Consider the following 24,843-nt stretch of genomic DNA (forward strand, 5'->3'; position numbering starts at 1 on the left):
GTCAAGGCTCCGGAAGCCCATCTCCCTTGCTGTAATAACAGTTTTGCCATTGATAATGGCACTTACAAAGCTCTGCAAAGGAATTTTGAAATAATATTGAATTCCCCCACCCACTAGCAGAAAACTGTAGTAAAGGCTGCCTGGTTTAGGGCAGGGGTGAGCCAACTTTTTCAGCAGGGGGTCGGTCCACTGTCCCTCAGACCTTGTGGGGGGCCGGACTATATTTTTTTTTGGGGGGGGGGAATGAATGCATTTCTATGCCCCACAAATAACCCAGAGGTACATTTTAAATAAAAGCACACATTCTACTCATGTAAAAACACACTGTTTCCTGGACCATCCGCAGGCCAGATTTAGAAAGCGATTGGGCCGGATGCGGCCCCCGGGCCTTACTTTGCCTACCCATGGCTTAGGTGATATACTTTCTTTTGAATGGGCAGGAGAGAGTTACAGGGACACCAAGGGTGGTAATTAAGCTGTATATGTGGAAGAGTGGGTAGTGTCCAGTTTCTTAATGACTTCTGAAAAAGTTGAACCTACTCTGCTTATGTGTATGCCACCATCCTTGAAATGCCGTTCTGCAACTTGAATGCAAACCAACAGATGTATGTTTTAATCACTGGAAGATGGGCAATTAAACTCCTCCTTTCCTGTTTGGTATTTCATCAACTGAGAAGCAATAATAGCTACAGTAGGTAAACTGGGCCTGGGCACATGGAACACAGCCTGCCAGTTTTGAAACATTGCACTGCCCCCCAGTCTGATTCTGGGCACAGTTCAAAGTGCCTTTGAAGCTCTGAGCAGTTTGGAATCTGGATAGAATGGGAGCTGCTTTAACACCCTCCCCTAACTCTGCACCCCCTAATAATAATAACAACAACAACAACAACAACAACAACAACAAGTAGCTTTCTTACTGGAGCTGTGCGAAGATGGCTGCTGGGCTGTGGAGAGCTGCTGCGTCCTTCTCCCTGAGTGCTGGGGGACACAGAGAGGAGGTAATGGCTGTTTGGTGAGGGTGGAAGGCTGATGTGTTGCGGACTCTTTGCTGCCTCTAGTGGAGAATGCTGGGGAGAGCACTGTGGGCTTAGGAATGTGGAGGACAGTATGCCGCTCTGTCCTGACGGTTCCATGCAATGGCTATTTACAAGATGGGGCAGCTGAGGTGTCCCACAGTTTCTCAGTGTGTCCGAGTTGCTAGCCTGGCCTTTCAAGGGAGCTTGCTTAGAGGCAAAGGGACAACTGGACGCTGGGTTTTCTTGCTTGATCGGAAAGCCGAAGAAGTGTGGAGAGGGCTGCTTCTCGTCCAAGCCGTGGCTCCTTTTGCGCTTCTGCAGCTGCATCCTCAGCTCTTCCACTTGCCTCTGCTCTTGCTGCAGTTTCCAGGTCAGCTCATTGATGACCTTCTGCTTTTCCACCAGCATCTTGTCTTTCTCTGTGTCAACCCTTTCCACGTCGAGCTGGATGCCAGCGCCGTTCATGCTTCCCATCAGGCTTTCTTCACAGCCGCCTTGCACAGGGGAAGGGTGCAGGACAAAATGGGGGGAAGACATTGGTCCTTCGTTGAAACTGTCTGGCAAGGAGCCATTCACCGATAGGTCTGAGGAAGCTGGGGAGATGGGGGGAGTAGAGCTGGTGCTGCCAAAGTGGTAAAAGCCATTGGACAGCAGGCTGGCCGAAGACTGCGACTGGTAGCTGGAGAGAGAGTTGGTTGGTGTCACTGGGAAGGTGACGGTGGTTATCTCATTGAAGCTGGGCACAGAACCCCCGCTGCACTCCTGGAAGGGCCGCAGGCGTTCCATCAAGGCCGTTTTCGTACCTGATACAGGGAGGCCCCTTATTCGGAGCTGCTGCCTCAGCTCCGACACCTGGAATGAAAGCTGTTTAGTCAGTGGCAAGGTCGCTTTTCAGTTCAACTTTGTGGCAAAGTAGCAACCTGCTTACAGTGGACCCTGGCCCAAATCTAAACCAGAGATTATTTGCACGGACAAAGAGTTGGGCTGGGTAAAGTTTGGGCTCCAAAATGGCTGCTATTAATTGGACTGGATACGTCAGTTTGTCCCTGTGCTGCTTAGCACAACATTACTTGGACATCTCTAATTATTTCTATTGCCTTAGGTGCTATGCTGTCCAAATTAAAATTATGCAAGTTGTAATAAGCCTGGAGTGGGACTGAACATCTGCACCCAGGGCTTATTTTTCAGCCGGAATTCAGTTTCAGCACCTCTCAGGTGAGCTCCGTTGCCATTCTAAGAGAACAAGGGAGACCTCTTTTTCTAGAAAAATAGCACTGCCTACACCTAATGAATTTGTGGCTGGTTTTAACCTGGGCTGCCCTTCTTACATTTTAGATATAGAGCGAGCAGTGCTTCTTGAGAAAATTGGGGGAAAGAGAAGGCATGCTTTCCAGTCAACCATCATTACTCCTGAGGATACTCTCCTGTACCTGCTTAGGAGCTGCAGCCCTTTGGGCACCGGCAAGTCCTCCAGGTGAAGACTAGCCAGAACATCAGAGCTTGTTGAACTTCCCATTACTTTGCTTCCTGTGGATGGCCTATATTTTCAGCACCACTGCCTGAGGTTGTGCCTCTGGCATGTGCCTGTGTGTATATAAGTGTTCGCTTAGGGAACTTGGTTTCAATTGATTTCTTAACGTATGTTATTTTTAATGCTTGAGGTTTTTTTCTTGTTCCAGGGTTGCCTTTGTGTTAATTTTGTTTTAATTTAGTGTGTTAGTAAAATAATGGTTTGCATTCTTAAACAACGAATATTATTGAAATAGAACTGGCTCTGCCATCTGTTTTTAAACAAGCTACGATGTCCGATTTTATTAGTTCTAAGTCAGCTTTGGCAAATAATAATTTGGTCTCTTCTCTACAGTCCACTGACCCTAGTTGGTCTGTTGATCTTATGGTGGTGTTTGACTGCTTCAATTTATGTGATATTTGAATTTTGATTAATTTGGGCTATTGACCGAAGTGCATGTGTTAACCATGTGTTTGCCAGAGGAACACACTGCCTCCACATGCAGTTTCATATACCACACAGAAGGTCTTACACTTTTCATCAACTTTTGCATTCAGTACTCACTTTTAAATCATCCAGGTTGGATGGGAGAGGACCTGGCTTGAGAGACGAAATGCAGGATTGCCCTGAAAAGCTTCCCTTCCCAGGGGAAAGAGGGCTGTTGGCAACTGTCGATGGGGAAGAGTTTGAGGTTTTGGCCATTTGCTCATTGGGTTGCCTGTAAAAAATAAAAGTACAGAACATTTTCCCCCTTTTGTTTTCTTCTTCTTTTTAAATATCAGTATTCTTACTTACTTCACCAAACCTTTATTAGGCATTACAAGTACTGGCCATCATAAAACATCCATATATACAAATAAAAGCCATGTAAAATATATAATTACAAGAATTATCATTGGGATTTCTTCCTGCTAAATAGTGCCAGTCTAAGAGATACTATTGAGAAAATCTCAGCCACCTTTGCAGTTACTTCTGAGTAAGTTACAGATGGGTAGCCGTGTTGGTCTGCCATAGTCAAAACAAAAAAAATTCCTTCCAGTAGCACCTTAAAGACCAACTAAGTTAGTTCTTGGTATGAGCTTTCGTGTGCATGCACACTTCTTCATCTGAAGAAGTGTGCATGCACACGAAAGCTCATACCAAGAACTAACTTAGTTGGTCTTTAAGGTGCTACTGGAAGGAATTTTTTTTGTTCTGAGTAAGTGTCAGACAGATAGAATCTGATATTTTCATTGTGCCATGATGTTAGACTTCCCAAAAAAGGAGATAGCACGTGTTTACATAGCTGGTTGTACAATGGACAGTAGAAAAGGATATATTCTACAGTGTCTGGCAAGTTCAAATAACATCTGCAATGTCTATCATTTCTGGGGATGTTTAAATATCTGCCTTTGACAAGAGCTGAGGGGAAAATGTTCAGCTGGGCTCACATAAAGGCCCTGCGTTGGGCTGGAATTATTAATTTTGAGATTTAAGTGACCCTGTTATCTGGTGTATTTAAACCATAGAACTTGGGGGAGCAAATTTTATTTACAACTGATTCGATGAATGTCCCTTAATCTAGTTTGAATATTGCAATAAATATATTGCTCACTTGAATTATACCAGGATTCTAAGTCAATACCAATAGATCTAATTTTGCTATGTAAGAGCAGGAACGATCTGGATGTATAAGAGTTCTTAAGCAAGTCAGAGAGCAGACTCAAAGGTTGGCAGCAAAAATGGCAACGCAGCCAGTATTTTATAGTGTTAGCCTTCATCCAATATTCCATCATGTGTACACCTAGTTCTGCATACATCGTCTCATACTTGATTGAACTTAGGAGCCCCAGGATACCTCTCAAGAAACTTGAGTGTATCTTATCTAAATCACTATTATAAGCTTCTATCCATATTGGGATCCCAAAAAGTAGCTGGGATGACACTTTAGCTTGAAAAATCTGAATAGCAGCTGGTATAATTTGGTCACCTTTCTGAAAATAAAAGCGAGCTATTGCTGAGGAGTTACACTTTGCCTGTTTTATAGCACTTGTGTGATGGGTTGACCAACCTGAGTTGCTCTGCAATAAAATTTACTGCATCACTACTGTTGTCCTGAAGGGTACAATCCTGCTGAAGTTTGGAAGAGTTGACCACACTTAAAAGAGAGAGGCTTTCTCTCTTAAGCACACACTTTAATTTCCTATTTAAATTAACAGAGCTTAAAAGTGACTAATGGGCTGGAATGTGCCCCAAATTGATTGCGTCAAGAAATCAAACCTGGGTAAGGTGGAAAGGTCACTCTAGGAAACCTTTCCGTTACCAACTCACTTCAGCTGCATGGAATGGGGCCCCGGATAGTTGAAGTGCTGCTGGTGCCGGTGCTGCTGCTGCTGGCTGAGGATCTGGAGCTGCAGGAAGAGCTGCTGCTGCTGCAGGAGCCTTGCATAGGCCGAGTCCATGGGCGGAGGGGACTTTTCCGCCTTCTGGTCTGGGGGAATGTACTGGTGGTACTTAAGCTTCTTCACTTTTGGCTTCATCTCCTTGGGCTTTTTGTGGCGATTCTTGCTGTCGCTCGATGGTTTTGACTAAATGGGGCACAAATAAAAATTTCAATAAGATTATCTGCAACATGGAGTAACTGAAGTTAGTTAGAAAGTTTAGCGAGCTCCCGTGCCCAGGGCCTGTCAGCCTGCAAGTCAGTGGAGATAGTATCAAGACTGTGGGAGGTCATAATAGATGTCCCTTCTCACTAGGGTTGTCGAAGGAATCCACTGAATACAGAATATCAAGCAAAATTCCTTTAATTTGCCCATTTTATCCCCACTGGCAGAGACACTCGCTGTGGAAACTATTTACCTTAATTATCTACAACGAACTTAAAAAGCCCACACCACATGAACATGTTATGTGTAAATTGCTTTGCTATATATATTATTTACATCATCATGTATACAGGTGCCTCTTTACTGTCCTTGTTTCTAAAGTGTTGTTCGCACCCTAAGGCCACCTATATGCACTAATATGTTGCAATCCCAACAATGTCTACTCAGAAGTAAATCTCACTGACTTCCAAGTACGGTTACAATTTCAGACTTAATCTGTATCCTCTTGTGTATTTTAAAGCCAGTGGAATGCATTGCTCCTTATTCTTTTCACATGGAAAACCACACTGCCTGGGGTTACCTTGACTTACAACTAAACTGTTCCTCCCTGATGCCAGAGTGAAAAAAGCAAGATAGGATGATCATGTAGCCTAGCTGGTTAGAGCATGGTGCTGATAATGCCAAGGTCACTGCATATTCCTGCATTGTAGGGGGTTGGACTAGATGATCCTCAGGGTCCCTTCCAACTCTGATTCTATGACAAGTTTATATTGAACTGTGAAATCAAGGTAGCGAGAAGTAGAAGACTCTAGTTTTTTTGCTGCAAAATACTAACATGGTCGTCCCCCTGCCCCCGCCCCCAGAAAACACAAGGAATGTAACTCATTTGTAAGTTATCTGTTGATGGCTTAGATATATGTGTCTAATGTGTGCTACATAAAAAAAAAATGTTAGAAATTACAAGTATTTCCACATCAGCAGGCAATGAAACAGCACACAAACTTTTGCAAAATAAACCAATTGCATAGGAATGGAAAACATCAGAAGAAAGTGCAAATGAATATTGCAATTGAGACGTGTTTGTACATCCCTTCTTCCCATCTGACCTTCTGTAGTTGAGTACAAGGAACAAAATATACAGGCACCACATCATTTGTAAAGGGCATGTTTATATATTTATTAGCCACACATTCCTTTTAAAACAGTCTGAAGCAGCAATCTGGTCCTTACCCAGATGACACTTCCAAGAATTTTTAAATGATATGTATCTAATAATATACTAATGCATGTTTTACAATCGTCACAGTACTGGTGTATTTTGTACTTGGATACTCTGACCCAAATATAAAATCTCAACATGTAACGCAGCCTTAAGATAGGCCTGCTGCCCCCAACATCATGGGGCAGTCCTCAGGTCACCTCCCCGGTGACCATTTTTAAACATTAGGTGTGTTTGGAATTACAACTCCCGTTATCCATAGCTAGTATGACCAGTGCTCAAGGGTGATTGGAGCTGTTGTAGTCTGTAACATGGGCAGGACACCATGTTGCCCATCGTTGCTTTACGGCTTTTAAATATTTCTTTCATTTTTAACTTGGGCAGCATCCAGCTACTCCCCTTTCCCCCAGAATGCCTCTGGGTCCACCTCCATAGGAAAGGAGTAAAGAAGGAAAGCTATAGGGCAGTGCTTTGCCTTCCAACTTCTCTCTAAATATCATAAGAAAAGGGACGGAGGGCCCTCTTGTTGCCCTAGAGGGACAAGGGAGTATTTTGTCTGTTTTGAAGGGCAGAGTTTCCCTAGATGTTTTGGGAAGAGATACGTGCATAAGTGGTTTGTCTGTTACTTAGTGGTTTACATGGAATATTAAATATACATTAAAATTATCCATAAAAGTTAAGCAACTTTTTTATAAAAAAAATCAAAATATAAATGGAAATTAGTAGTTTAAAATATACCAGTGTTTGGTTTGGAATATGCATGGATATTATTTCTGTTGTCTGGGGCAATATTTCTGAGTATTGCCATTTTCCCTCTCTGAAATGGGTATTTTGTAGTGCCCATGACAGCTTCATAGAATTCCACAATTCCTGAGACAGATGAATGAGCCATCTAACACAAGGTCCTGTTGGCGCTATTGTTGGAAACAGCTTGGCTTCAACAGATCATCAAAGTCTCAGCTTGCTCCTTTTGCAGGTACTTTCACCCCAGAATTCTAATGGACCCAGTTTTGTGACACAAGGAGGTACTGTCTGGGTAGTTCCTAGCGACTCCCATCTCCAAGCAAAGCCAACACTGTAACTCACCTCCCCAAACACCTAAAACCAGTCGTCGTCCCCCCACTCTTACTGCAGATGAGTGCTAGTTATTGTCTAGCCAATAAGCCATGTTAACAATTTTTCTTCCTACGTAGTGGGAGGTTAGGCTCATACCTTTGCAGATGTGGTAACAGTGCCAGGAGGTGTTTGTTGCCCATTCTGTTGTTTAGGACTTTCTGGCTGGCCATTCCTCAGAGATGTCATATCAGCCGTATCATTTTCAGAGCCAACAGAATGATCCTGGAATCAAAATAAATACATGGAAATTAATAAACATCAATATGCACATTTTCAAGAAGCCTATCCACATGCAGGCAGCTTACAGATTATTACAGAAATGGTCCATGCTAGTCTTGCTCAGGACCAGTTATCTTGACCTTGTTTGGAGCCTTAACTAGGTCTGGACTACATGTTAATCACTTTTTTCAACTGGCATCTCTCCATGATCTGTATTTAGAGCAGCGTAACATGGAAGTTTCCTTGCCAGCATCAGATGCTCCTGGAAACTATGTGCACCAGCCTTCAACAACCTAGTGACCACCTGATGTTACTGGACTACATCTCACAACATCCAATGGGGATTGTAGTTCAAAGCAAGCTTTAGTGTATTAGGCTGGGCAAGGCTGCTCTATGCAATCAAGAGGATCTACGGTAGATGTTAAAGCAATAGCATGGATTGCCGACAGAAGGCAGTCTTCCATAGGGATAAGGTTCCATATAAAATGGGCTTGACACTGAAGTAGGTAAAAGAAATGGATGACAAGCTGTGAGAGCAGTGAACTACACTCCTAAAATCACTTGATCTTAAAACGGCTAGCTAGCTAAATCCAATCCACCAACTGATAAATGCAAAGTTCTTCTGTAACGGACATTCTATAAATATATGTTTTTTTTAATAAAAAAAATCAACAAAATCTACCTTGGAGGCCCCCAATTTCTCAGTCTCCATCATAATCAATCAGCATATTTTGCTGGTGACTCGGGACTCCCTGCCATGGCATTTCTACACAGCTGAGACCAATCGCATTTATCAGGCTAGTGTTATTAGGGAAACCAAATGGACGAATCGTTGGGCTCTGTGCCATAAGTGCTTGGAAAATGGAGGTGCCCCATGCCAAGTACACTGTGTAACAAAACTGCCGGAATGGAGGAGGGCACTCCAAGCCAAGAATATGTCGTGTTCAGGTTAACAGTGGCTCAGGATCCTTTGCAGGACACCCCCATGTTTTATGTAACCACCAGAGGCTGACCTTACAGCTGGCTTCCTCCATAGGCTACAGTGCCCTCAGAGAGATCTTGGCATGCATTGCATCTTTTTACCCACAACGAGTTCTTATTCCAGCCCCGAGGAGAGGAATATGCTTCCTCTGGCATCAGACATTTTTTCCTAATAGAAGCTCTTGTACTCATTGTCCAGTACTGGATGCTGACGGGGGGTGAAGACAAACGTAAAAAGTTTATAGCAGAGGGACTGATTTGGAAGCACACTCACTGTGCTGAATCCAAGCGCATGTTTTCTGACCTGGATTGAGCTTGTGGGAGGTGAGTGTGGCTTGGTTCTGCAAATTTAATCCAAAGTATCAGGACGTCTCATCTGTCCAAAAGTAAGAAATACCGTTTTACCTGAGTTGTCCCTGACATTGTGGGTAACGTTGCTTCTGAAATTTTGATTCCGGCTGCTGATTCTGTGGATCCCTGGGAATCCTCGCTTCTGATCTGCTCTGGGGACAGCCCATCATTGCTACTATCTTCTTCAAAAGCAAAAGCATCTGAGGATTTAGAGAAGTTTGCTTGGTTACCTGTGGCAGGAAGGAAGAAAAAGACTCAGTGATAGATGATTCTGAATGGCAGTAAGTTTTTAACAAGTGTACATGTAGCAAAGCAAACAAGTGATCTTAACACACTACAGTATTCACAGATGTACACTTTCTTGTTCCTGTCAGGTAGGTAAAGCTGTGATTTATTTGTGCTCAAAGGCAAGTACCAAAGCAGCAAATTCAGTATGGTTGACAAACATTCAACTGAGAACTATTATAGAAAACCACTAATGAAGCAGTGGTTTGATAACATGTAAATGGTGTGCTAATAAAATCTGAATTCAGCAATGGGTTCCACTGGCTCTGTTGAAGGTCCAGCTCCACCAGGCCTTTCTCCATCATCCTGGGAGCAGTCATCCCACCCGAGTGCATCAGACGGAGAGATGGGAAGCATGACTATTGAGAGGGACTAGCTCCTTGACTCCTCTCCCTGAACTGTTTCCACACCAGCTGGCCCTTGTGAACATTTTGTAAGTTTAAGAACTGCTGCTTCAGCTTGCTTTCCCCCTCCTCACTCCATCCTTTCCTCCTTCTGAGTTCTGCATTTTAGATCAGAAGCCTGAGGGTTCCCATGTTTCTTAATTGCTCTATAAGCTGCTCTGGAATCATTTTCAGCTGCAGAACGGGATTACAAATGCTTTAAATAAATAAATAATTCTCAAACATTGGTTACTGGAACTATCTGATTTCCCATGAGGTTCTGATTCTCTGTGGAACACACATTTTCAGGATTGTTACTATTTTACTGGGTTTTGTTTTTTAAAAAATGAGGATCTTCTTTCTTTTCAACTGTTTTTGAAGATGTTCATGATTTTGTTTGAGGCACTATATTATATGTGCCACAGCTTGCACCCATCAGTCTTCAGACCCTCCCCCCTGCAAGATAGCAGATCTTTAATAAATCCAGAACCTTCAAGGATAGCATCATTAGAAGGCTCTTGTTTTTACCCCAAAATTTCACAACTCTGCAGAATGCAATCATTATCCCATTTCAAATTGCATCGTCTCCGTATTAGTTCAGATTATTCGTTTAAAAATGCAAATTTGTTTTTAAATGCACATTTCAAAGTGGATGTGGCCAAAGTGTAAAAGTGGGCAAGGTCATTCTATTTTTAAAAAATATAGGGCACATTTTAAGAGTCTTGGAGGTTGGGGTTACAAAAAAACCCTTTTGACATTCTGGAGTCACAGCTGGGAATTTGTGGGAGTGGGGAAATAGGAGCAGTCATTTTTTTAAAAAGACAATTGATGTGTGTGTGTGTGTGTGTGTGTGTCTTGGAAGCCCACAAAAAAAATATTGGGGGGTCAAATGCTGCTTGTGCACCATGGTGAGAATACTCCAAGAAACTCATCAAGAATGTGCCCCCAAACAATTCACCAAATCAATAGCTTGCATGGTTTTTTCATCCTACAACCTCCTTTGAGAAATGCTGCAAAGATGCAACCCATTTTGCTTCTCCGCGAATCAATGTGGCTTATGCCAGATGATGCTTCTCTGCCACTCAGCATACTCAGTGGGTTCTGGAAAGTGTTCCTGTGCAATATCCCGCAAACTAGCAGGCAAAAGCGCTTGACCCTTGGCTTTTGCTGATAAGTAAAGTGCTGGGAAAGACAGGCTCTATCACAAAAGCCCCTGCAAGGCTGGAAGACAGAGAGTAGGCAGTGGAAGGAAGGAAGATTCCTGCTACACACTGTAATCTTTCCAGGGACATGTCTGGCTTTGATCAAGTTTCTTCCTACTCTGCTAGTGAAGAGGGATTTGAAGAGGGCAGGAATGAAGGAACCATTCTAGGGTGCTAGAATCCTGCTAGCTCTTCAACATGGATCTGTACTCTCTTATGAGAATTATTCCATAGGCATTCCCATGGAGAAAACATCAAGAACCCTACATCACATTGCAAGGGACCCTCTCCACAGCGAGTCTTTTGTATAGTCTACTGTGCATGGATGTTGCTATAGCACCAGAGGTGCCTTTCCTGGTATTACCTTTGATGGCTTCTTTCACAGCTGAGTCAACAGGAATGATATTCTTCTCCACCAGCTCCAGAGGACCTGGCCTAAGAGCAATTTTCTCATTTAGATTGTCTGCAAGACGGGCTCTTTTCAGTTTCATCTGAGTAGCCTGGACAGACCCTTCTGTGGCTGAATCTGTAAAGCCAAATGGTAAAAATATAAATTATTCCACAAAATAACTAGCCTGTGCCACAGCTCCTTTCCTTTTATCACTTCTAAGAAACACAGGATAAATTCTATGTCAGTTCTTTCCCAGTAATTAGAACCTGAGTGTAGCTGTAACACAAAGCATTTCTCTTGAACCATAAAACAACTGTGGCTTGCCAATCAGAAGGTCGGAGTTTGAATCCCCGCAATGGGGCGAGCTCCTGTTGCTCTGTCCCAGCTCCTGCCAACCTAGCAGTTCGAAAGCATGGCAGTGCAAGTAGATAAATAGGCACCGCTCCAGTGGGAAGGTAAACAGCGTTTCTGTGCGCTGCTCTGGTTTCGGTGTTCTGTTGCGCCAGAAGCGGCTTAGTCATGCTGACCACATGACCCAGAAAAAACTGTCTGCAGACGAACGCCAGCTCCCTTGGCCTGTAAAGCGAGATGAGCGCCGCAACCCCACAGTCGTCTGCAACTGGACTTAACTGTCAGGGGTCCTTTACCTTTACCTTTAACCACAACTAGCCACAGAGTGCAATGATGACAGGTGTGCTTGTAGATAAGCTTTTCTCACTGAGATATGATATGCAGTCAATTTTAACAATGCTCAAGATACACAGAAAGTATTACCTGTACATAGTTCCCTGTAGCCAAACAAAATAATTCCAAGGTTCTCACCCAGTGCACCACACCCTTTATGTGCGTCTGCATACCAGCATGGCTGAGCCACAGTTTGCTGGGGAGTGGGTAGCACACAAGCAAACAATCCTTCAAATGCAATGCTGGGCATGGAATCCTATGCAGGAAAGTCATTTCTGCAAGCCGAGTAAAAACTTGGTTTCAAGAGCTAAATGAGAATTGCAAGAAGCAGTATCTAAAAGAGGGAATAACTTGCTTCATGAGATGTGCATTTCCCCCCAGTTGTATAGTGTGTGCCATACATGCTGGAGCAGCAATTGCCCCAGCCAGGCTCAAATAAAACCCACCCCAGATTTGCTTATATAATAACATCATGCAAACATCATCATAAATCAGTTTGATGTTTATTCTTGTCCCCACCCTGAAGGAACCCAAGGTGGCAAACTAACAAAGATTACAAACATTTTAGAAAAGTTTTAAAACCTAAAATAATTCATAAGCATTCCATAAGCAGGAGATTGCTACCAAGAAGGCCTAGATTAGGGCAATAAAAGGTGCTTTTATACCTTTCCTGAAGAGGGATCAAAAGACACTGAGGCTTACTCAGAACATGGCAGAAGTGTCTTCTGCTGTTGGCTTGCCACAACTACAAGAAGTCCAAAACATCTAAGGCAGTCTCCCACAACCTGGTGCCCTCTAGAGGATTTGGACTACAATTCCCATCAGCCCCAGACCACATCGTCAATGGTCAGGGACGATGGGAGTTGTCCAAAACCCTTGTGGAAGTCTAGACTATCTATTAACATAGAACAGCTCATTTGCAATTCGGTGGTGTATTTCTATACTTCCAAACATGTAAAAAGAAACCTCAAGGTCGTGATCCCCATAAAATCATCAATAAAATACACTGCTAACAACAAAATTACACCAACAAATTAGTAAATCAGAAATATACACTACTAAACTGGATCACCCTTGAGTAAACAAATGTGTTTTAAGTAGGTACCGGAAATAGCAACACTATAGGTGCCTGCCTTACCAGGAGCTCATTCCAAAGGGCATGTGATGTAATACTGAAAGCCCTGGGTTTTTGCAGACATAAGATGAACGTCAGGAGTAAGCAGCACCTTTAAGAGTGTCTCCCCCAGGGATTGAAGTGACTGGGTAGGGATATACAAGATTAGGTGGTCCCAAAGATAATCTGGTTATTAAGGACTTTGTATGCTAATAGCAAGATCTTAAACTTATTCATTCAATCTTACCCTGTAAAATGTGCATATCAACCAGTTCTGAGCGCTCAGGTCTGTTTCGGGTCTTGTGCTTTAAATAATCTTCAGTCTACAGAACATAAGAACAGAGATCATTACCTCACTAGCTTGATTTAAAGTGCATTAGGCAATGCTTCTTTAAAAGGATTCAGTCAGACTTGGTCTAACTGACGTTCATTTTAGTTAACATTTGTTCTTCTCTGGTAGGACCCACACCAAAAGATTCAAGTTACAGGAAAAGAGATTTCAGCTCAACATCGGGAATAATTTTCTGATGGCAAGAGCTGTTTGACAGTGGAACCGACTAAGCAGAAGCCATCTGCATGCTTTAGTTGAGATTGCAGGGGTTGGACTAGATGACCCTCAGGGTCCCTTCCAATTCTATAATTATCCCACAACTTTTTGTCTGGATACTGAATCTCTGTAGGCTAGGACTTGGATCTTTTAAGAGCTCCATTTGTGCAAACCCGAACTTTTGGCAGGTTTCCCAGAATGCAAGTAACTTATAATTGGCACGAAGGAATCATAATACTACACCAACTTTTAATATGCGCTATATTCAGCACAATTTCAGTTTAGCTTACGGCACAGATCTTGAACAAGTGTAAAATTCAGCCCTAAGTACCCAGCTGTATCAAAGTAAATTTATTTACTTCACTAGAACTCATCTAACAGCAGCTCTGTTGTGTAGGTATTTAAAATCCACCGCAATTAAATTGGTGTAGTTTCATGTTATGTGTGAACAAAGATTTTCAAGTAGGCTTCCCATCAGTCCCTCTCAACCAAACTAGCTGTGAAGTGTTCTGATATTGCTTCCCCCTGCCAGCCCCCAGGCCCCTCCCCAGCTGAATAAAGGCTTAGAATATATTTTTGGTTCTACTTCTCCCTAAACGAATGTAGTTTAGGGCTTTTGACTCATATAATCCTTTTTTCTTCCAGGCAATCGGCCAGTAGAAGCCTTTGAAGGGAGACTGTGAGATATTAACCTATGCCTGAACATTGAAATATAGGGTACTTCTAAGATACTTCAGACTTCTTGAAGTGTTCTAAGCACATTTATTTTTCACAGGGGGCTATACATCCTTCCTTACGTTGGTCTTGAATTTTTGCAGGACACTCATATACAATAATGTAACATAGGCATCTTCTACATGTGTGCAGGCTTTTGATAAATGCCTATACATAAATTTCATCAAGAGTTTTGAAAGTAAGTTAATATATATGTACACAGACTTGTAGAGACTATAAAAGGATTCACTTGTTTGGCTTCCTGACCTAAATTTCCTCTACATATTAACTCCTATACCATAAACAGAGGAAATAAAGGATAAGGTGCACCACAAGTTCCCATTAAATGGGACAAGTTAACAGACGACAACTACTACTACTAATACAAATTCTGAGCAAATCAAGTCATAGTTTCTAGGACCTTACAAAGTTACCATATACTATTGTCCATCTAGCCCAGCATTGTCTATTGTAACTAGCAGCATATCTCCATATCTCTTTACCAATCTTGCTGCTGGTGTCATTGGACCCGGGTCGTCATCCGTGCAAAATACCAGCTTTATGAATGAGCTATAGGCCTCTCTATATATGGATTGTATTCTTTATATAAGAGAACTGCTATCAGTCTTGGAAAAGGCTTCTCTAAGCAGACAGTTCCCCAATTTCCCCCTTTGCCAAACTGCAAAATTCAGAGAAACACAAATTTTGAAGGATGGCCTTGTTTAAGTTTGCGTATTATTTCTGAAATTGCAAATTAGGTAGGTTCGCCTTTAAATGTTAACGGAATCGAATTTCTCCCCCCCCCCCCCCACTACACCTCTAGTAAGAGCCTTGGCTGGAGACTTGCAGCAGGGAAAGCTTGAGAATATCTTGTACTTTCTCTAAATAAGACCAGATCACCAGCTCTTCCACTAGTGGGGTAGGTGGGGGGGAACTGCCTCTTAATCTTATCTTTCTCATTAGCTTTAATTAACAGCGCCTAAACTCTGCTTGATAACTGGTGCCAGCAAGAGACAAGAGTACAGGTTAAGAACAGCCCAAAAGCACTCTGCAGTGTCACAAGAAGAGAAGGGCAATATGGTGTACTGCAGACATCAGGCACAAGGTTTCCTAATGGGGATATATATATATATATATATATATATATATATATATATACACACACACACACACACACACACACACACACACATATATATATATACATACACACCACAAAGCCACTTTCTCATGGGACATGTGCCAATTAAGTTTAGAGCCCTGTAAAGGTGTGCTAAAGGTATAGTAGTATCTGCAGAAATGAATCCAGTGATTTTCCAACATTCCACTCACATTCCTGCACATGGCCACAACCTTCTCAGCAGCTAGTTAACCTGCATGATGCCATCTCCAGCCACCCCCTCTGATGCCTACCCAGGGTTACCTTGGCTCTCTCCAAGCTCTTCTTTTGCTCATGGAAGGGAGAGGGGTTTTTCAGCGCTGCAATCAGAAACAGACAAAAGCACAATGAGCACAGCGAGCAGCAAGTACATTTTCAGCATTGTGCCATTGTAACAAAGTTCAACAAAATTAGCCACACAAATCAGCCAGCCCCTTTATTGCATCAAATGAAAATGGATGAGGAATAACCACAGACATTCCCAGGCCAGGCTGTGGCAGTGGAAACGAGGCAGAGAGGAGCAAAGACACAGATAGTAACTAAAGCAGGGGGAGAGCTGAGAGTTGTTTGGAGACAGCCATCTTTTTAAGGCATCTTAGAGGGAGGTGAGTGGCCTGGCGGTAAAGTGCAGCCTGTCCAGTATCCAAACACATTGGGTGAGAAGCTCAAGAGACAGAGCCTTGCACGTTAATCCTAGACGCATTTGGGGAGCTTGGTTTCAGTGGAGTTGACTTCCAGCTAAAGTGATCAGTCGGGGAGGAAGGATCTAGTTATGGAGAGGACCACCAGTGAGATTAATGTCCAGAGGAGACCCGCTAATAAAATTGAGAGTCTGAGTCTCATTGTATCACATGGGTGTCAGCAGCACATACAAAATCAGCAAGAAGGATAAATTGCTCCATTCTGTCACACATTCTTTTCAACAATGAGCTCTCCTTCCTTCATCCATTGGCAAAATCTCCTTCTCGATATAAGAGAGTGAGCAGAATGCTCCAGTAAATTCTGATACTCTCCACCAGTGCCTGCTCTGTGTTCTGAACCACATTCCGGATATTTGTTTGGAGGACATATTTGTTTCTTCAGATTGCAGTTCCATCGAGATAAAAAAAAGAGGGTCGCCTCCTCCACCATATCTTAACGCCCTCCAGTGATAAACATGCTGTTAGGATTGAATCACAACTCTGTATTTGTCCTACAGGAATAAATGGCAGCAAGGAAAAGGTAGGGGCAAAACCTGCTCCTTGAACTCCACTCCCCAACTGGCAGTCCAGCCTTTTCCTATCTGCATAGTCTCATCATGGAGCCTTTCCCCCCTCTCCCTACCATCAGTGTTGGCTAGTTCTCACTGACTAGGAAATTTGTACTTCGTTGTACTCTATCACCAAGGGGGAGGCTGTCCCAGTGTGTTCACAGGCTTCGTGAAGATGACTTGGCACACAGTTCCCAACTCATTTGGGTCTCACTCTCTGAACCATTTCTGGGTCTTGCTATTTCTTCTGTGTCATGGGTTAAGGGCATGAGAGGAAAGCATCGCTCTTCCCAAAGCTGCGCAAAAGCTCTTTATCTCATGGCTGAATTGTAGCCTAGTTATTTATACAGTGAAAGTTGTCCAGAATCCAAAAATAAAGATTGCGGACACAATTCTCATCTCCATTTTAATAAGTGTCAAATTATTGTTTGTTTGTTTTCTTTGCACAAAATGTGACTGGGAGCACAGTCAAACTGTGGGATAGGAAAATCAAAGGCCACGAGAATTATATATTGTGTGATTTTTATTTATTTAAAAACCCTCTTTTTTCAATAAAATAAAATAAACAAAACAACCCAAACTGCTTTTAACAAATGGCTTCTCTAGTCCCCACATGCCAGTTGTTACCTCCCGTCACCAAACGGATTTATTGTCAGAGTTATGAGTCATTTTGCATTGACGCAATTGGTTGAGCTAATTTATTATTTGCCTCCTGTAGTTAACTAGATCCTAAAGCACGATAGATATTTTGTTTTATTGAAGACTCAAACCCTGCGCAACTAAAAGGCCAAACAAAAAGAAGAAAAACATCTTAAAGTGAGTGAGTAAATAAAAAAGTGTCACAGAGTACCAAAGGCAAAGTTAGAGGAGACACCTCAGTGGTAAAAGACGGTTGTAAAACAGATTCTGGTAAACTTCATAGGGTGAAAACCATCCTACTTTCAGATATTGCAAGAGCAATCTGAGAAGCTGGTGCACCAGTGCAGAGGCCTGGCTCACAGCTAGTGGGATGGTGGGAAGAGCTTTGAGAGAGCATCCGATAAAAGTAATCTGCAAGGCAGAAAACCAGTGTTGTTCTTCTGCACAGCTCAATTAATGCACATTACAGAACGCTAAAGTTATGTAGGATCCATGACAAAGGATGGACGCAAAACAAAGGGACCTTTGCCAAGAGGATTGATGTGAATTCTGCAGACAAACCAACAGCATATGGTTGTCTGAGAAAAATTCTATGTCAATATGGGGTTGAATGTGTTGGTTCTTCCATGAGGGAAGTCGTGGCAGTAGTGGAAGTTTAGAAGTTAAAGTCTGGAGTGAGAGTACAATGCTGAAAGGAGAATTACACACGTAGGATTGTATCCAAAGTAGCATTGAGTAATATTTTCTGACAGAACAAGGATTTCCACTTGCACAGCTGGACTTACCTCCTCTCCCCTCTTGTGTGCTTCCTAAATCTGTTTTAGGGGCTCTCCAAACTCTCCAGCAGAGTAGATTTGGGGAGTGAGTTGGACACAAAGGAGGAAAAAGTCCCAATGTGCAAGCGGAAATCCTTGTGCTGATGGACCACGTGAGTTGGATACTGCCCCACAACACAGACCTGTCCTGAGCCTTCAGTTATCACAATTTTAAAGAGCATGTGCATTGAATAATGAGTATTGCAATTAAACATAATTAACTTTCTCGTTGTGCCTGCCAGGAAAGGCTACTGCTTTTGGCCATAGGGGTGGGAAGTGTTTTGTTTTCACAGAGAAAAGAAATCAGGAAATTGCTATAATTTTAAAAGACAAATAATAGATTCGAAATCTTATAGTTTATAGCCATTTTGATTTTAAAAGAGTGACATGAAGTTTGAATGCTCTGGTTTGAGAGGAAGGGTCCCAGTGAGAGTGCCACCATGGCGTTAAGAGAGGCTTGTCAGCTGTGTGACTTGCTTGCCGATGATAAATAGTGGCAAATCAATAATGAGTAAAACCTGTGTCTATCACCCAATCATATGAATCTTTGTTCATACGAGTTTGGGTACATTGATTAATTTATTGATTAAACTTGCATACATTTGCATATGAGATAAAAACGGTTCTAAAGAAAAACATACTTTGTTTTAAAATTATGCCCGTAAGTGGCACAGTAGGCCTCATCTTTGAAGAGCTGTCCCCTGTTCTATCACACACAGAAGGACATGACGCTGCTTGACATCTGAAACTTCTTTAAGTACTTATGTTAAAAACTGATAATGTAGATATACCAATTTGGGGGCAGCTTGTCAGCTGATCAAATTAAACCTATTAACCTAACGAATTAACTGTCTAAATCCTGAACCCCTACTAACACCACTAACTAACTGACTGCATTTACACACCACAGTAAATGCTTTTGCCATAAACACAGGTAATGGTTTAAACATAAACACACAGGGGCTTCCTGTTTTGATCATTCCCTAGCAGGAAGAACAAGACATAATCCCTAGTGTTACATCTGAATTGGAGATAGCAGTTTGTTTCACTCCAAACAAAGTTTGTTCTTGACTTACCAATCAAACTTAGTTTGAGTGAAACAAATCACAATCCTTGGCTCAGATATTATTAGGGATGTAAGAAAACATCATTTTCTGTTCTGACCTCTATTTGTTGCATGCAGCACTGTTTATGTTCCACTGCGCTTTGTCTTCCACAAAAAACCACTTTATCTGTATTTCCATCCACTGTGTCAAATTACGTACCTTATGTAATTTACATGCAAATTATGTTGCCATGATGTTATTCCCCCCTATTCATTTCAACGCAAAGGAAACACAATGCAAGTAGGGGTGGGGAAAAGTAATAATTTATGTATCATCTGTGGACTGAAAGCAGCAGCAACAACAGGTGGATTTCCATTTTGGACATGGGATGAATAAGTGAACATTGGCAATTTCCACTCCTGTTTCCATTTTTCTTGGAATTCTGCAGCATCCCCAGATGTAATGTTAAGCCAGGGATTGTGCTCATGCTTGTAATAGGGGAGAAGCAAAGCAGGTGTGATCTCCACATTCACAACAAACCATTAACTGTGGTTTATATTAATTGTGAACTGGGCAATGATGCTTCTATATAGGCTTATGAGCCTTGTCAATGTGAGAAAAGGCATCAAAGGAGAAGGTAAAACAAAAACCCACCCTTAAATTAGGAGGGCTGGAAGACCTAATACTATGGACATGTGCAGAAAACATGTGATTTATTTGCTATATTTATATACAGTGGTGCCCCGCAAGACAAATGCCCCGCAAGACGAAAAACTCGCTAGACGAAAGGGTTTTTCGTTTTTTGAGTCGTTCCGCAAGACAAATTTCCCTATGGGCTTGCTTCGCAAGACGAAACGTCTTGCGAGTTCTTGCAATTTTGTTTCCTTTTTATTAAAGCCGCTAAGCCGCTAATAGCCGTGCTTCGCAAGACGAAAAAACTGCAAGACGAAAAGACTCACGGAACGGATTAATTTCATCTTGCGAGGCACCACTGTATGCTGCTCCTCATTTTTTGTGAGGTTCTCAGTGGTCTCCTATCCAAGTCCACACTCACTTAGTATCAATCAAGTTACATCATGTATTCCCAAGGGATTTGCTGGGCAGTGACTGCAAACGGGATGTAGTTGGGTGTAATTCTCTAACTACCTACCACTGATGAATATGTGAATGCCCAGGAACAAAAGTAATCAATGGGATCTCTTCCTACAACATAGGAAGCATGATTATATTAAGGGCAATTACCTTGCCCTTTCTAAGTTTTGCATAAACCGATTAGGAAGGCAGTCGAGAAATGGGCAAAGATGTGCACTTTTTGTCAAACTCACCAGACACTTAGGACTCACCAGACGCTTAGGGCGTTTTTTATATCCTTCAAAATGCATCTAGGGAAATGTCATATCTGAAATAGCCCTAAGCACATACTAGTTGAAGCCCATGGTCAAGCACTGTGTCCTAGAAAGATAGATGTTTGGGACTGTGGAAGAGGGGGAGATGAAATAAGGTGAAAAGTCTGGAGTCATGGTGGTAACCCATTTGCCTCGGACGCCTAAACAAATGCTGCTATTCTTGCCTCCATACCCCTTGCCACTTTCTTTCTCCCTCTCTTTGAGGAGTAAAATGCCTTTTAGGGGGTAAACTAGCAGCCTTTATGGGGTGTCAGAACATCCCCTGACAGTTGGCAAACACCAATGACACCTCATTTTTGCAGAACATGACAGTTAATTCTGATAGTGGGATAGGATTAAACCTGCCAAGAACTTTGGGCAATGTATTAAATAAACAAGTCTATGTGGATCCACTCTGTCACACATAACATGCTGTACCTGCACTACATACACTGAAATGCCTCATGAAAATGCCAAACTGCTGCATGCACCATTCGTATGGAAGCGACAGACATTCCATGCCAACAATGTAGAATATTTTGCAGGAGGTGGCTTAAGAGGAAAGCAATAGCAGAGGCCAACTACAACATGCGGCACCCAAAGGCTTAGGCAGTCACTGTGTGTGGCTCAGAATCAGTGTGATCCAGCAGAGAGAGAGAGAGGGTGGGTGCTTGGGGTGGGAGACCTGGATTCAGATCCTAGTTTGACCATGGACTCACTGGGTGGCCTTGGGCAAGGTGTTATCTCTCTCAGTCTCAGTTTCCCCATCTGCAAAAAATTGGAATAACAATGACCTGCCTCATAGGGTTTTGCAAGGTGCCCTACATCCTAAATGAGTTATGAAAATGATACAGTATAGTCTACTTCAGGAATAATCAAGCCCAAACTCCCTTTCCTGTGAGGCTCATTAGAATCCTAGATTTTGGGATGCGTGTGTAAGTAATCTTCTAGTCCCGAGTTTAACAGTAATTGCAGTAACAAGCTGAGTATGTGATGGCAAAAATTCCATGCAATCTGTAGTGCCGGACCAGTTGCTCAACTCAATCTCCTGCTTATGATTGTACCAGAAATAAATAATTTTTGCAGCAGTACAGAATTCTCAGGGTGGGCACTATGTAAGAAGGTAACTCTCTGCCACAAATATTTCCTTCCTGCATAAGAGTTGATTCTTGCAGAGGTACATAGCACCAGATCTGTGTGTGCTAAAGTGGTGCACGTGTACAAGCCTGCTTTGCCCTTCTTAGAATCAGAAACAGTCCCTAATGATGCAAAGTTGTATTATATTTATTTGGTGGTGGATAGTGTGACCCTCAGCTGAGGCTGCATGGGCCTGCAAGTGCATAAAAGATAAAAGTGAGAAAGCAAAGTACTCACGTGGCATGATTCCCTGGTTGGCGAGCTGCTCTCGGCTTCTTCGCTGCTGCAGCCGCAACTGTAAAACTGGGAGAGAGTGCATCTTTCAGAAAGGGACCTCGAACTTCTGCCACAAATAACTCCAAACTTTTCATTTGCTGAGATACCTTCCGCTCTGCTGCTAAAGAGGGAAGGTTCAGATCTCTATCACATGCCAAAAAAAGGAGTCATCCTTGTTACAACAGCAGTGTAGATCTGACCTATTACTGGAATGCAGCTTTCTTATTATCTTACTAAAACTAAGCCAATTAACCTGGAGTTTGGTCAAATGACCATTTCCCTTTCTCCATCCTCTACACACACACACGTTAACAACTTCATAACACAGCAGACACAGTTGCTAATGTTACTACATTACCAAAAAGATGCAAATTTATCAAGCTATTCTAACTGTGCTGCTTATTAAGATTTTCGAGTAAATGCTTCTCTGCTACACATGTTATTTAGGGTTGAAAGAAGAGGAGCCTTTTGCAATAGTTTCCATTCTAGAGTTCACAGGAAACAACTCAGAGTTACAAAAAAATTTGCTGCAGATCTGGAAAACATGGTCCACACGGATATGTGCTGCTTCATTAGCTTAAAGAAGGAAAGGGAGTTAAAGAAAATGAATTATCTATGATCACATTTACATGAAAAGGTAGGCAGGATTTGTTTTATATGCAATAGATATGCTTGCTCTGCCAGGCGCAGCCAGGAGATGATCCACTGGACTGAAATTCTAGCTTAAACAAATTCTTAAAAATTTAGTTTGAAATGAAAAGCAAACCAGCACACCATCTTGTGTAGGGATGAAATCGATCCTCTTGAGATTTGGCCCATTTTAATGAAAGTGATGAGTGGATGTGGCTCAAAATGAAAAACTGTCTAGGAAACTACGGCCTAATGTACATAACAGGTCTGCCTGCAGCTATAAATAATCCAACTTAATCTTGACACCTCTGACATATATGAAGTCCAGCCTGCTCCCCCTGTTACTGCTTCAGTTCCTAGGAGCCAGGCTAGCTGTAGGGGCAGTGAATGCCCTTCCTTCTTTGCACCTCATTGCACGATGGAGAGCCACTTGTGTTTGGCAGATCATTAGCTTGCCCTGGAGAACAAACACTTGCCTTGCGTCTCTAGAACTGACATATCTATCAGGGGTGCAAATAAAAACAACAACCAATGTCTGCAAATTTCATATCAAACCTAACAGTATTCTGAACATTTGATGAGGGAAGACGGAAACTAAAGAAACTTTTGTCTGCTTTGTAGATATATGAGGCGTTTAGCAGGTGAGGGTCAATTTATTCATCACAGTCACTATAGGAGGCCAATCCAAATTGCTCCACATATTGTACATGTAGACTTAGTCATAATTCCTAGAGAATAATTCATTATGGTGGAACTTGGAGTAAACATGCATAGGATTGCGCGGCAACAGGATGGTTTTCACCGTGTTGTTACCAAATTTTAGATCGGGGGCTTCCAGAGTGGTTGTTTATTTAGCATGCATATGTGTGCACAAAACATATGTGGCAGTTATATGACATCACCTGCTTGCTTGGCATTCATTCAGGTGCAGGTAACCCAATACCCCCAGTGACTGTTACACAACATTTCCCAGTGCAATTTCCCATCACTTTTCTTATCACTTTCTCCTTATCAGACTTTTAGTGGTTATAAAACTAACAGCATAATTGCACTAGAAAGTGTGGAATAATAACCATTTTTTCTGCATATTAACATCCCATCTGGAAATGCCCTTCATCTCTATAAAACTGAACTTTTAATCAGCAACAACCCGCCCGCCCCCCAAAAAACCCCAAAACCCATCTCAACTTAAGCAAAGAGCTACTGCACATTATGGCTAACCACATAATTTCCACAATGAGTGATTAAACTGACCTCCACACGGTGAGCTTAATATATAAATAAACCCTTAACTTAATATATAAATCTGCCCTTTTAAATTTCCATTGAAATATATATATAAAGAATGGAATGCGCTATACACACACACACACACACACACACACACACAAATACATATTATCTCAATAGGATATACAAAACATTTTGTGTGTGTGTGAGTGAGAGAGAGAGAAAGAAAGAGAGAGAGTATTTCATTTCTTTTCTATGTAAAATGTATTTTAAAAGAAATCTACAATAGTGTCAGATTTTCATAACCATTCAAATGCATCTGATGCTTCATTCGTGTTGGCAATGTCCTCATCTTTGCTGGAATTAGGTCCTGTACCAGTGACTTATCAGATAATTTAAAAGACACCATTCAGCCCTTTAACAAATTAGCTAATGGATCAAAGATTTAACCTTTCGGATATGTTAGAGGGTCTCAGCCTTTAAATCAGCAATACTGGGTTGTAGAGAACACGAAGCTTGTCTTTTTCATCAGAACAAGCTCTGAGGAACTGGGTGGGGAAACCCTCCAATTTCCACAAACAATCTCTAAGAAATGAGCCCTGGAGACAAATGGCTTCCTTGGGGCACCAGCACCCTCTTGAAAAGCTCTCATGATTTGTTTATGCTTGCACAGACTTAGCACTATAGAGGGATTAAAGCATCTGTTTGCGTGCTGCTTTAATCAGGGCTAGTCAAGGAACTTGCACACTTAAGAGATGTCACTTCGGCAGGAGAACATGGGAGTAAAGAGATAGAGAGGCGGGAGAGGCAGCTCCCAAAGGTCTGGGCTTTTTGGAAAGCATGGCCTGTTTCATGTGGTCTCAGGAACCAGATGCAAAGCTTTGACGCCACTAAAACTTAACTGCAAATGCATCAAAATACTGCAAAGCCCAGTATCCACAGTCTGGAAGGCAGGCTTGG

General features: G+C 42.2%; 1 protein-coding gene across 10 annotated transcripts in view; it reads right to left on the reverse strand.

Annotated features, from left to right (window-relative positions):
• Nucleotides 1-24,843, reverse strand: part of MYOCD (myocardin) — a 136,054-nt gene that overhangs the window by 8,672 nt on the left and 102,539 nt on the right. For 5 of the 10 annotated variants that reach the window (XM_077924275.1, XM_028717097.2, XM_077924277.1 and 2 more), the window contains exons 2-11: nt 21,985-22,050; nt 21,330-21,378; nt 15,741-15,796; nt 13,304-13,379; nt 11,232-11,393; nt 9,052-9,227; nt 7,543-7,668; nt 4,837-5,093; nt 3,091-3,244; nt 918-1,868 (exon numbers count right to left, since the gene is read on the reverse strand). In XM_077924275.1, coding sequence (XP_077780401.1) covers nt 918-1,868; nt 3,091-3,244; nt 4,837-5,093; nt 7,543-7,668; nt 9,052-9,227; nt 11,232-11,393; nt 13,304-13,379; nt 15,741-15,796; nt 21,330-21,378; nt 21,985-22,050 — 2,073 coding nt within the window. Of the gene's footprint in view, nt 1-917; nt 1,869-3,090; nt 3,245-4,836; nt 5,094-7,542; nt 7,669-9,051; nt 9,228-11,231; nt 11,394-13,303; nt 13,380-15,730; nt 15,797-21,329; nt 21,379-21,984; nt 22,051-24,843 lie in introns of those variants that run through there. The other 5 variants (XM_077924274.1, XM_028717096.2, XM_028717099.2 and 2 more) reach the window with 3 other exon arrangements.

The sequence above is a fragment of the Podarcis muralis genome, chromosome 2 (genome assembly GCF_964188315.1).
Source record: "Podarcis muralis chromosome 2, rPodMur119.hap1.1, whole genome shotgun sequence".
Taxonomy (NCBI): Eukaryota; Metazoa; Chordata; class Lepidosauria; order Squamata; family Lacertidae; genus Podarcis; species Podarcis muralis.